The sequence below is a fragment of the Prionailurus bengalensis genome, chromosome C1 (assembly GCF_016509475.1).
Source record: "Prionailurus bengalensis isolate Pbe53 chromosome C1, Fcat_Pben_1.1_paternal_pri, whole genome shotgun sequence".
Classification (NCBI taxonomy): domain Eukaryota; kingdom Metazoa; phylum Chordata; class Mammalia; order Carnivora; family Felidae; genus Prionailurus; species Prionailurus bengalensis.
Window position 1 is genome coordinate 38296780 of NC_057345.1, and position 12853 is coordinate 38309632.

Here is a 12853-nt window from a genome sequence, read left to right on the forward strand (position 1 = left end):
CTCCCTAGGCTTGTAGTTTACACAGGGTTACTGTGTTTACACAGGTTACAGGGTTTACACAGGGGCACTGTCTGAAATCTTTGCTTCCTAATTTAAGGCTCTGTGACTCAGGTTTCTGGACTACCATGTTTATTCTTCCCTTTTGGTAGGCAGTACTTGAGTTTCGATAACTTGCTCTCTTCCATCTCCTGCTTTTGCACACACTGCTCCTTCTGCCAGGATGCCTTCAGTCCACTGCTGCCTAATGGAGCCCTAGCACCTGCTCACTCTGCCCCCAGCCCTGTGCACAGCACCTGAGCATCTAAGGATCGCCCTGTAGACTGTGGTAGCTGCCGCTCTAGTGGGGCCTGAGAGAGAGAATGTGCGAGGGAAGGGAGAGGAGAGGACAGGTGTGCAGAGACATTTCCAAAGAAGCGTCCTTTGAGCTCCCTCACAGCCCAGTTTCACTGCCATTTATTTCATCCATCAGTGGGGTTTGGGCGCCATCTCCTGGCCACATGCATTATTGCACCAAGCCCATCCAAGAAACGTTTTTCACTGTTTTCACAAAAAATCCGAAGGAAGTGCATTAGGGAACTTGAGCCTGAGCCAGGATCATTTGAAGGGGAGTCAGGAGACGAAGGTGGAGTACCTGTTATGAGCTAAATGCCAGTGTAAGGGTGCAGGGGGTTAGATCTGGAGGAGCCCAAAGAAGGGAAAAGTCCCTGAAGTTAAAGCCATCCTGGAGAAGAGGGTTCTCTTGCACAGAGTTTGAATGCAGAAGAGAAGGAAAGGCATCCCAAGCCAAGACCAGAGGCCATTTACTGAGGTGGGTGGTGCTGTGAAAGGTGTGGATTCCTTCCTGAAGAACAGGTGGGCTTTATGACTTTAAAGACATCCAACTCAAAACTCCTGGGTTTCTTGGATTCTGGAATTCTGATATTCTGGGATTTGAACAGTCTGCATTTCCAGAACCTTGGCATTTCCGGTCTCATAGCATTCTCTAATTTTGTTCCCATGCATCCCGTCCCTTCCCCTTTCCTGGTTCCTTTGCATCACCTTCCCCCCACCCCATGCCCAGCCACCCTGAGCATACCTCATGGTGCCCTGTGTCCTCCCTGCAGACTGTTTGTGGTGTTCCTGGTTGTCATCAGCATCCTCTGGATCCCCATCATCCAAAGCTCCAACAGTGGGCAGCTCTTCGACTACATCCAGTCTGTCACCAGCTACCTGGCCCCGCCTATCACTGCCCTCTTCCTGCTGGCCATCTTCTGCAAGAGGGTCACAGAGCCTGTGAGTGCAGCAGGACACCTGTCTCTCCCAGTACACCAGAGGGGCCGGAGACCTGATCTGTCCTTAATCTAGGGTCTCTCTGTGACATATTAGACATACCCACTGCCCCATTCAGGCTTCCATCTCCCCACCCATCAGGTCTTGATTCATTCATTCCCTCAACAAACATTCATCGATCCTATTATGGGGGCTCCCAGATGCAATGATTTACAAGGATGAGAATCATCCCTGCCAGATGGGAGAAAAGGTGATTCAATAAGAAATAATAATGAAATATAATAACTGCTGTGAGAGTAGAGATCAGGGGCACCTAACTTATGGGATGCCTGGGAGGGGGTCAGAAGTGACATCTGAGCCTAGGCCGAAGGATTGATGGGGAAGAGAAGAGTGTTCCAGACACGTAGCATGGCGTGTGTGAAAGCCCAAGTCAGACTGGAGGACCTCTGGAGTCTGTTTCCTCTCTGACACCATAAGGTTCTGTATGTAGACAATATAACAGCAATGAAGCAAAGTGCGGACCTGGGGAGGACCCTGCAGGCACGCCGTTCATGAAGCTGCTGAAAGCTGACAGCCTGGAGGAGCTAGAAGTCCCAGGAACCCCTCCCCCACCCCAGATAGAAAAGAGGGGCCCAACTCCGCTGGGGCTAAGGGATGTCATGGACAACCTCTGCAGGAGCCACATGACAGCTCAAAGTCATTGCAAAGGAGACCTCAGAAACCCCTCTCCCGGGGGAGTACCCAGCAATCTGTCTACTGTTTCCAGAAGTCGAATCTCCCTGCTGATAACCATGGCGCACAGCAGGGCTTGGTTGAATTCTGAGTGTTTTGCTCATCCCAGAATTCTTGAAATCAGGATCAGCATCTCATTTTTTAAAATACATATGGGAAACAGGTATAGGTTAGGTCAACTGGTGTTATAAACAAGACAGGTGAGGTGCTGGGGCTTTTCTTTTTAAAAAGCAAAACAGGAAGAGCTCTATTCTGATTTTTTAATTTATTATAACAGAAAATCAGGATGGGGGATCCTGGTTTTCCTTGCTTATTACAAAAACATATTCCATTCTAGTTGAATACTAAGCATCTATACAGAGTATCAATTTCTCTTATCATTGCACACACAAAAACTCCAAGCCAATAGGTTGAGTCACTGCTTTGATCGTTCTGGAATGGAGCCAGGATCCAAATCCTAGTGTGTCTGACTCTGGAGCCTGTGCCCTTCCCAGTGCACCACTCTGCCCGTCTTTGAGTTCAGACAAAGCCTCAGCATTAATGGGGAGCTCACTAAGGCGGACCTGCAAACGCCCTAACAACCCAGTGGCTTTTAGCTTCCTAGGGCCTTGCAGCTGGACCTCACCCCTGCCTGTGTCTGCCCTCTCTCCACAGGGAGCCTTCTGGGGCCTCATGTTTGGCCTGGCAGTGGGGCTTCTGCGCATGATCCTGGAGTTCTCATACCCAGCCCCAGCCTGCGGGGAGGCGGACCGGAGGCCGGCTGTGCTGAAGGACTTCCACTACCTCTACTTTGCACTCCTGCTCTGTGGGCTCACTGCCATCGTCATCGTCACTGTCAGCCTCTGTACCACCCCCATCCCTGAGGAGAAGGCAAGTGGAGTGCTTGTCCTGGGGCCCCACGAAATGTTCTCCCTACCCCCAGTGTCTGAAATTCTACGACCAAGTTTTACTCCATTGGGTTGTCTCCTCTGCAGCCACACAGAGTCCTTGGGAGGAGGAGCTCATTGGGTTAGTTATTCCCATGTGAAAAGTAATTCATTCAATGGGAAATTTACTCAATGAGCACCTACTGTGTTGCGGGCTCTGTGCTAGGGTTACCAAGATGAATGGGGCCTGCCAGCAAGTGTCGGGGACAGGCACCAGCACACGCAGTTACTCTACCACGAGAGTGAAGAAGGACCAAGCTCAAAGGGAGGGGCCGAGGACAGGAGGGGCTGTCACCCCTGGGGGCTGCATCGGGTTCCCTGACAAGGTCACTTTGAGCTGGCCCTAGAAGAAAGAGTAGGGATTCATTGGCCAGTTGAGACACAGGTAAATGAGGGGAGTCCGCCAGAGCGAGTCCTCACCACTCCTGTGCTCACAGATTTGCCAGTCTTCAGACTTTGAAGGTGTCTTTTGAAACCTTTCTTCATTAGAGCAAAAGAGTATTGGCTCCGGCTGCCATGACACGAAACCACAATCTTGGGGGTGAAACAACAGAAATGTATGTCCTCACAGTTCTGGAGGTGAGAAGTCTGAGGTCAAGGTGTCTGTAGGGCTGTTTGCTCTGAGGTCCCTTGTCCTTGGCTTGCGGATGCCTGCCTTCTCCTCTCTGTCCTCATCCTCTCTTTCCTTGTGCCCGTCTGTGCCCTCGTCTCCCCTTCTTTTGTTTTTAAAGTTTATTTATCATTTTGAGAAAGAGAGAGAGTGCACAAGCAGGGGTGGGGCAGAGAGAGAGAGAGGGAGAGACAGAGAATCCCAAGCAGACTCCCCACCATCAGCACAGAGTCCTATGTGGGGCTCGAACTCACAAACTGCAAGATCATGACCTGAGCTGAAACCAAGAGTGGGACAGTTAACTGAGCCACCCAGACACGCCCCCTAGTCTCCCCTTCTTATAGGGACACCAGTCATGTTGGATTAGGGCCACTCTATTGTCTTCATTTAACCTTAATTACCTCTTTAAAGGCCTTCTCTCCATGTATAGTCACATTCTGAAGTCCTGTGGGTTAGGACTTTAACATATAAATTTGAAGGAGGGACACAATTCAGCCCAAAAATAACAGAGTCCATGCCAGAAGTTAGTCCCTGAAACATTGGGTGGAAGTTATGAATAACACCTCTGACCTGTATGGTGCTTTAGAGTTTGCAAAACGACTTTATACCCTTGGTACCATTAATTCCTACTGAGGAGCCAAGAGAGACCAATTTCTCTGGTGGCTCACTCCAGAAATGGTCTCTCTTCACTGCCTGAATCTTCAACTTCTTCTCCATTGTCTGCTCTCTCAGCCCCACACTGAGATGTCTCACACTTGAAAATCCCCTCCCTTCCCTAATTACGGCTGCATCCCCTGCCCCCCCCCCTCCTCACCAGGACACCGTACAGAGGGGTCTCCCCCCCAGCCTTACTACTTCTTGTATACGTCTCATCCAGTCTGGTGTCCCACCTTCCCACTGCAACTGCGCTCGCCAAGACCCCAATAACCTTCTTGTTGCAGAAAGTACTGGTCACATCCTCATCTTCATCCTCAGTGAGCTCTGAGAACCAGACACCGCTGACCACCCCCTGCCTCCTGAAGGGCTCTCTTCTGTTCACTTCCGTGACATATTCCTCTCCAGTATTGTCTTTCCACCCTCTGCTCTTCTGCCTTCTCTGTGGTCTTAAATGTCAAGGTTCCTTAGGAACCCAAATATGGCCTATAACCCTTCTCCCCACACTGTCTCTGAGTTATCTTATCTGTGTCTGTGGATTCAACCACCCTCTACGTGAAGACAAAACTCAATTCTCTGTCGCTAGCCAAAGATTCAAACCCCAAATCCAACTGCCTCCCATGCCATGAAGTGACACCGCCCACATACTGCTCAATGACACACGGTGTAAGTCTGAAGTAACATTTATGAAGATGTACTTACAAGGGAAGACGCAGCCCAGGCTCTCACGACCACGCAGAGGCGTAGCTGGACGCCGGTAGGAAGGGCCCCAGAAACGGCCTCTCACCCTGCACCGCTGTACATATTTGTAGGAATCTGGGGTGGGGCAGGGGATACCTGGGTCAATATGGAACCAAGAGCTGCCTGGCTACAAAAAAAGGCTGTTTGGAAAGGAGGCCGTCCAGAGCTCAGTCACGGTTGGGTCCAACTGATACCAGCCAGAAGACTTGCTGTGCATTCTGCCGAGCCTCCAGAAAGGGAGGAGAGGTCAAGCCACCAGGGCTGTCCACGGGACACAGGTGTGCTTTTCCTCACCTGGACACCTCCACCCTGCGGAGGCGGGCTCTGCTGGCAGTCTCTAAGCAGAGTCCTCCAGCTCACCCACCACCCATCTGATGGCCCACGGCAGGAACCTGAGAGCCATGTCTGTGGATTCCTCGCCCGGCTCAGTCACCAAGGTCTGTGGGTCTTCCTCCTCAACATCCCAAAGACTGCCCCCTCCTTCTATCCCAGAGGCTCTGTACGTCTTGCTCTGCTTTTCCAGCAGCCTCCAGGCAGGATCCCTTTGATTCCCTCTGAGAGATCTTTTTTTTTTTATGTTTATTTTTGAGAGACAGAGCACGAGTGGGGGAGGGGCAGAGAGACAGGGAGACACAGAATCCCGAGCAGGCGCCAGGCTCTGAACTGTCAGCACAGAGCCAAATGCAGGGCTCGAACTCACGAACTGTGAGATCATGACCTGAGATGAGTCAGATGTTTGACCAACTGAGCTCTCCGGGCACCCCTCCAAGAGATCTTTCTAAATTCCACAACTTAGAGTCTCTTCCCTTTGTCTGAAGTCTGCAGTGACTCTCCATTGCCTACGAGTTTCTGTTTACGAGTATCAACTCCACAGCCTGATCTTGGAAGCCTTTTGCCATGTGGCATCTGCCTCCCTGTCCGGCTTCTTTCCTCCCAGTTTCCGAGCATGGAGCCTGGAACAGGTGCTCAGGGGTGCAGATTTTCAAAGACAGCATTCGGCTGGAGCAAGGCCTCCTGACTCGGCCCTGTGCCTGTTCCTCGAGCTCCTCACTGCTTTGCCGGCCTCCTTGAAGGGGGTTGTCTTTTCCCACAGTAAGACTGCCCCTCAAAAGTAACCGACTCAAGCGGTGTTTTCTTTCCCTCCAGCTCGCTCGCCTGACGTGGTGGACACGGAGCCATCCCCACTCTGAGTTGGAGAAGGAGGCCCCGGAGGGCACACCAGGGACCTCAGAGATGCCATCTGGGGCATGCCCTCCAGGAGGTGGAGAGACAGAGAACTCCAGCCAGGACCAAGACCAGCACAGAGGTAGGCTGGGGGGTCTTCTGGGGGGCACACACCGCAGAGCAGCAATGGGGACAGATGCCATGTCATGGATCCCCAAAGACCCACATTTGGGAGTCATAGGGGATGGGGTCTCTGAGGGATGCCAAAAAAGTTACCTTCCCTTCCCACATGGCTATTAAACTATTTGAGAAGACAAACAAGAAGGCAGATGAGAGCCAAAATATTGCCATTTATTGTTACTGATAAAGGACAGGTGGAAAGATTCATTTTATATCCTTGGGGAGGTGTGCTTCCTTCTACTGAAGGCCAGCATGAGGCAGAGGAGCCCGTCAGCCGCCTGCCCCTGTGAGCACTGCAATGCCGGGAGGGAGGAGGGAGAGACAGAGCCAAGCATGCCCTCTTTGCGCTTCCCAAACCTACCAACAGGAACGTCTTCACCTCCCCTGCGGAGAATGAGCCTCAGGTCAGAAAATCAAAGGGTATTACACTGAGTTCCCTCCAGATGGAAGGAAACACCAGGCATGTCAAAGTAACAGTGCCCCACCCATATTATTCATTTATACCCCATAGAGCTTAGCAATTCTGCCTCTAGTGGCACAGAAGCATGGCTGTCCCTCCCGGGACTAGAGCAGCTGTGTGTCTATACAGTTTTCCCCATCTTCATCAGGTCCCTCCAGACCAACCACCATTCCTATGGGCATCCTCCTTGAGCTGCTATGGGCCATATCAATTTTGCCCCCTGGAGGCTCTCAAAGGTGTTAGAACAGTACCTGAGTTAGGTTTACTCCAAGGCCTCACGGTATCTAAAGTGGAAAGCTGGCGTAAGACATAATGTAGCTGTTTTAGACAAAATGCAGCTATAGCTTTTCTAGAGTGTGATTAAATAACGCCGTTAAAACATTCTGATATAATGACATTGGAGAGACTTCCTAAATTATAAAATTCCTAAGGAAAAATTACAGTCATAAAAATTAGTTTGCAAGCAAAAGCCCCAAATCAAATTCTATTGCCCTCAGAAATTAATAATTTAATGAAATGTAAGTTCTAAATTTACTTCCCGCCTCAGAGGGAACCCCAGCACCTGGGTAGAGTTGGGGTGCCTTCGGCAACGGCCTTCTCCCTTTGGGTTTGGGGGTTCCTCCCAAGCCTCTGGTGTCCAAACTTTCAATAACTCAGGCTGAGAGCCTAGGTAAGATCATCAAAGCGCCAGCTGCTGGACCTGAACGGCTGGTGGCACCGTGCTGCTCAGGCCCCTCGCCTTCCCCATGCTCGGGGGTGGGGGGGCCTGTGCTCCCCCAAGACCTGAGAAAGTGCCCACCTTTCTCGAGGCCCTTCACCTTTGCTTAAGGCCCTGCCTAGAGAAACAGCCACATGCCTGGATCTAATGACATCGTAAGTTCCAGGACCCCACCAAGAGCTAAGACTCACATCTTCTTGCCCAAGCTGTGGCGATTAAAAGCCAGTGGTCCACGATAAAAGCTATCTGTAACGGAGAATGTAATTCTTTACAAACTTGCAAGGTCAAAACCCACAAGGGCTTACTTCAGAAAACGCCACTGAAGCTCAAAGTCCGATCAGGTGCCCCATTAGTTCCAGTGTGTTTTGCTCTGCAAAATGTAACCCCGGCCTCTTTCTCAGGCTTTGTGGTCCACGCACCAGGTGGGGTCTCAAAACTGTTTCTCTCCCAGTCATGGCAAGAAGCAAGCCTTGGCCCCTATAAAATGTATGGCACAGAGGAGGCACAGGCTCTTTTAGGTGAGGCAGGTAGTGAGAGAACAAAGAGGAAGAAGCTGGGAAGGAAGGGCATAGCCTGTGCCCTCCCGGCTGACCCCCAGCACTGCAGACTCATGTGGTGGTCGCACCTCCCCCCGGCTGGCCCCCATGCCACAGGGCAGAGCCCGGCCCTGGAGAAGCAGAGAGATGTCTGCTTCCTATTGGGGGCTGGCTCCCCAGAAAGACTAATGGGGAGCTTCCCGCTCCTTCCCATTAAAGGCAAACTCTGGGGGCGCCTAGGTGGCTCAGTCGGTTACGCGTCCGAATTCGGCTCAGGTCACAATCTCGTGGTTCGTGGGTTCGAGCCCCGCATCAGGCTCTGTGCTGACAGCTCAGAGCCTGGAGCCTGTTTCAGATTCTGTGTCTCCCTCTCTCTCTCTGACCCTCCCCTGTTTATGCTCTCTCTCTGTCTCAAAAATCAATAAACGTTAAAAAAAATTAAAAAAATAAAATAAAATAAAATAAAATAAAATAAAGGCGAACTCTGGACTCCCCCTCACAAAAGGCCCACAGGCAGGAAGCCTCATCTGTGCTGTCCTCAGGTTAAACAGCAAAACGGCAGTGTGATTTTGTGTCCTAGAAAAAGAACGATGCAAAAATTGTTAAGGACAGCAGAGTGGATCTGAAGGAAGTGTATACAGCCAGGTTGTGGGCACACTTAGATGTGCTGAGCACCTTGTAACAGGCGCTCTGGGCCTCAGAATCGGCACATGACTCCCTGTGTGTCATCTGCCCCTAAGGGGGGCCCTGAGAATCAGAAGAGAGTACTTGGAGGGGCTTGTAAAATGATAAAAGCCAGTAGAATTGAAATGCCACATGCCTGGCACTGCTTAGTGCAGCTTGTCGCTGGATGACCTTAAGCAAGTCCCTTCCTTTCTCTGAGCCTTTCTCCTCCCCTCCTCCTCCTTTTCCTCCTTCTCCTCCTCCTCCTCCTCCGTACAAGGAGGGAGCCAGACCAGATGGCATCTGGAGTGTTCGTATCTCTGACACTCTGTAGTCACATTGAACTTACCAAGTACCAAGTGCCAAAGTCATTAAGACAGTAATGTGGGTTCCGTTCAACCTCAGTGAAAAGGTTTTCATATTTTATTTTAATATGCTATCCGCTAATGCAAAAAGGAAACCCCTTAAAAATACTTTATTACTTCTTTTCGAACGTAATAGAGTTCTTTTTAATGAACTCTGCTACCCTTTAACCTCAAAGCAACCCGGCCCTGGTGCTGGGGTCTGCATGGGCACAGTCTCACGTGCGGTGAGAACATTACAGTTTCCAGAGCCTCTCCCTGCTGCTCCAGCACGAGTCACTTTTTAAAACGCTACCAAATGTCCATTGTCATTCGATGCTCAAAACAACCCGGAGAAGAAGCGGGCGGTGCGGCAGGCCTATCCGAAAGGAAAAGAGCCTGCCGCTGGGAGACACGGAGGGGGGTTGCACGAGACCTCAGGCAGACCAGCCCGAGCGGCCCTGGCGCGGGAAGATCTCTCTGGCCCTCCTGGGACAGATCCTGCCCCGCCTGTCCTCGTGCTCTGAATGGGGATGAACCCCGTTATCCTCACCCTGTACCCCACCCTGAGGCACTGGGAGGCTCTGCTGGATGGCGGGGCTGTAGCCAGACGGGCTGTAGCCAGAGCTCTCTCCCAGTCCCAGCCGGGGAGCCCGGCCTGTTGGCTCGCAGGAGGGGCCCAGCGCCACCCGCCCCTCTTTCTTCCGTGTCTCACCAGCTCTCCCTCCCCCCACCCCCTTGTCATTTCCCTCCACCTGGCCTGTCCCCCGCTCCTGGTCCTCAGCCCGGCGCAGGCGCTGGGGCCGGCTGCTGTGGGACTGGTTCTGCGGGCTGGCCGGGCCCCCAGAGCAGGCGCTGAGCCCCGCGGAGACGGCCGCGCGCCAGCGGGAGCTGACCAGCATCGCCGAGGAACCGCTCTGGACACGCGTCTGCAACGTCAATGCCGTCCTGCTGCTGGCCGTCAACGTCTTCCTCTGGGGCTATTTCGCGTGACTTCGCAGACCCGCAGACCTCCAGCGGACACAGAGGAAACGGGGCTCAAGCCTGCGGCCTCAGAGACAGGCTTCCCTCACATCTTGCCGTGGAAACCGGCGACCACCGAGGAGGAGACACCAGACCCCCCCACACACACACCCACCAAGTGGAGAAACAGAGGCCAGAGAGGGCTCTGGGTTTGCTCAGGGCCACACAGCAGGACTCGAACGAGCTCTTTTTCCATTACACTGCGTTACATCCCTACCTCAAAAACAGTTTCCACCCTCTTGGTGCGTCTATTCAGGAGTTTTTACTATGCATGTGTTTTAAGGTGTAAAAGAGTGGAGGATATAAGAAAAAGGGTAGCAAGAACTTTACAAAAGTCCAAGTGTATCTTTGCTCACCCATATCTCTTCCTTTCTCCCTGTCTCCTTCCCCTCCCTCTCCAGTACCCCACCCCCAGTCATCTGTTCCTAGCAGGCGCTACCCCAGAGGGCCTTTACTTCCCCTGACAGCCCCAAGGGAGTGAGGGACCAGGGTGGAGTGTAAGCATGGCCACAGACCGAGTTTTGGGCAGGGAGGTCTGGGGCAAAGGAATCTCCTTGGCACCACTCAAATTCTGCCCCTTCCCACTGTCACGTCCAAACACGTGCAGAGTCTCCACGGCCTTGAGGAATTTGGAGTCCAGCTGGAGAGACAGGACTTGAAAAGAATAAGCCCTGAAGAGGGCTAGCATGGGTGGCCTGGGAGCCACGGCACCTGGGCCCCTGCCCCTCTCCTTCTGCCTGCCAGGCACCCACCTACCCTGGAAAACACCATGACCGGAAACTGGGTCACGATCCCACTCCTGCTCCCACGTCCTCTGGACCTGCCTCTGTGGCGGCACTGATGACGGTTCTGTGATGTTTATCTCCCCTAGGAGATTAAGTACTCCAAGGGGCGAGGACCAAGGGCCATGTCCCGAGTGACTTTGTACCCAGAAAGTAACAGCATTCAATAAATGGTAGGCTTTGCGTGGTGGCTGGCTGGGTTGTGACTGGGGGAGCAGGCTGGAGGGGGAGCCTCCTTCAGCTGGAGTGAACACACTGCGTCTCAGGTGTCTGGAAAGAGACCACAGCCCTGTCCCATTGCCAAGGACGCAGTGAGAAGGTCCCTTTCTCTCTCTCTCTCTGCGTCTAGGCTGTCCCTACTCTCGTCGGACCCTCTCCAGTGCTGTCTGTGATCATCACTCCATGCTAACCACTCACTATAACTGACCACAATTAAAATTCTAGTCCTTTGAGGCTTAAACGGCTGATTTTATGCACATCTCCTATTGCTGCCAAATTTGCTCCAAATTTCAGTGTCCTCTGACCCTTTGACTTTACCTGTGTCACCTCACCTGCCCCTGCTTTTCTCATTGTTCCCCACTGACTTTACAGGGAACTCAGCTTTCCCCCTTGATTTTCCCCAAAACCATTCCCGCGAAGGATTTGTGTGCAACCGATTATACTGAAGGCTTGGGGAGGGGAAGAATCCTAAACCACAGAAGCACAATTGGAAATTCAATATTGAACATGCCTCTTTTCCAGAGCTCCTCAACAGCCTGCTATGAGGGTTCCCCACAGATCTCCCAGGCTCTAACCTGCTGTCTGCACTGCGGTGCTCACTCCCTCCTCACTGCACACTCTCCCCATCCTGCAGGCCTTCTCCTCAGTGTCCCCTCTCTTTGTTTTGTCGAGCCTGTCTGGATCCACACCTCTGTCCTCCAGCCCAGGGGTGCATGAGCACGCTGTCAAACATAGTAGGGCTGCAGGAAGGGTAGCCACTCTCCTTCTCTACTCTCTTCGCCCGGTTAGTTCCTATTTGTTCTTCACATCAGCATAAAAGTCATGCACATCCTCAGGGAAACCGTATTGTCTCGGTGGTGACCTTACCATGGCCACCTGCCTTCTGGAGCAGGTAAGTCCCCAGCACCCAGCATACAGTCTCATGGTCCCCTTTGACCTTCGAAGACAGTGTCAGAGTGACATCTGTGTAACGATTTCATTAATATTCATCTCATCCCTAGATTGTAAGCTCTCCCACCAAATCACCGTCAAATACAGAGGTACCGGCACATGGTGGATGCTAAAAAGAATGTGTTGTATGAATAAGTGAAAAAAATAAATTAATGAATGAGTGAAAGAGTATCCATAGCAGAGGAAACCAAATATTCAAAACACAGAAGTGGGGGAAAAGCATGACACAATCAGGAAACAAAAAAGCAGCTTAAAATGTCTGGATTGGGGGCGCCTGGGTGACTCACTCAGTTGAGTGTCTTACTCTTGATTTCGTCTCTGGTCGTGATCCCAGGGTTGTGGAATCCACCCCTGTGTCGGGCTCCATGTTGAGTGTGGAGCCAGCTTAAAATGCTCTCCCTCTGCCCCTCTCCACTGCTTGCACACTGTCTCTAAAATAATAAAAAAAATTAAATAAAATATAAAATAAAATAAAATGTCCGGATTGTCAAGGCCATCGCTAGGCCACCTGCCTTCTTGGGCAAGTGAGCAAAAGTGCCCCTCCACCTTGGTGTTATGTGACCCCCTCATAGGGCACCCAGGCTGCATTCTCACTGCTACAGCCCCTTTGTCCAGATGCTCCACCTGCACACCCAGGAGTGTCAGCCCTGCCGCGCTGGCTGGCGTTGAGGGAGATGAGCGGGGGCCGGCTCTTGCTAAACCTGGAACTTCATTATTTCTTTCCCAGATCACTGCGCCAGACTCTGTGTTCAAGCTCTCCTCTTCTGGTTCACCCTGCACACTATAGCAAGAAGGGTCTTTGTAAAATGTGAATCTCGTGTTGCCTGCCCCTGTAAGATTCTCTACCGTGCTTCCCAGCCTAGCAGGAGGCCCTACAAAAACTG

The 12853-nt window shown here is 51.9% G+C and overlaps 1 protein-coding gene across 1 annotated transcript in view; it reads left to right on the forward strand.

The window, feature by feature from the left end:
- The window catches only part of SLC5A9 (solute carrier family 5 member 9), a 28139-nt gene extending 17157 nt beyond the window's left edge, over positions 1-10982 (forward strand). Inside the window, exons 12-15 of the mRNA XM_043574927.1 lie at positions 1104-1272; positions 2656-2871; positions 6079-6238; positions 9779-10982. Coding sequence (XP_043430862.1) covers positions 1104-1272; positions 2656-2871; positions 6079-6238; positions 9779-9987 — 754 coding nt within the window. The 3' untranslated portion in view covers positions 9988-10982. The remainder of the gene's footprint in view (positions 1-1103; positions 1273-2655; positions 2872-6078; positions 6239-9778) is intronic.
- Positions 10983-12853: the final 1871 nt, after the last annotated feature.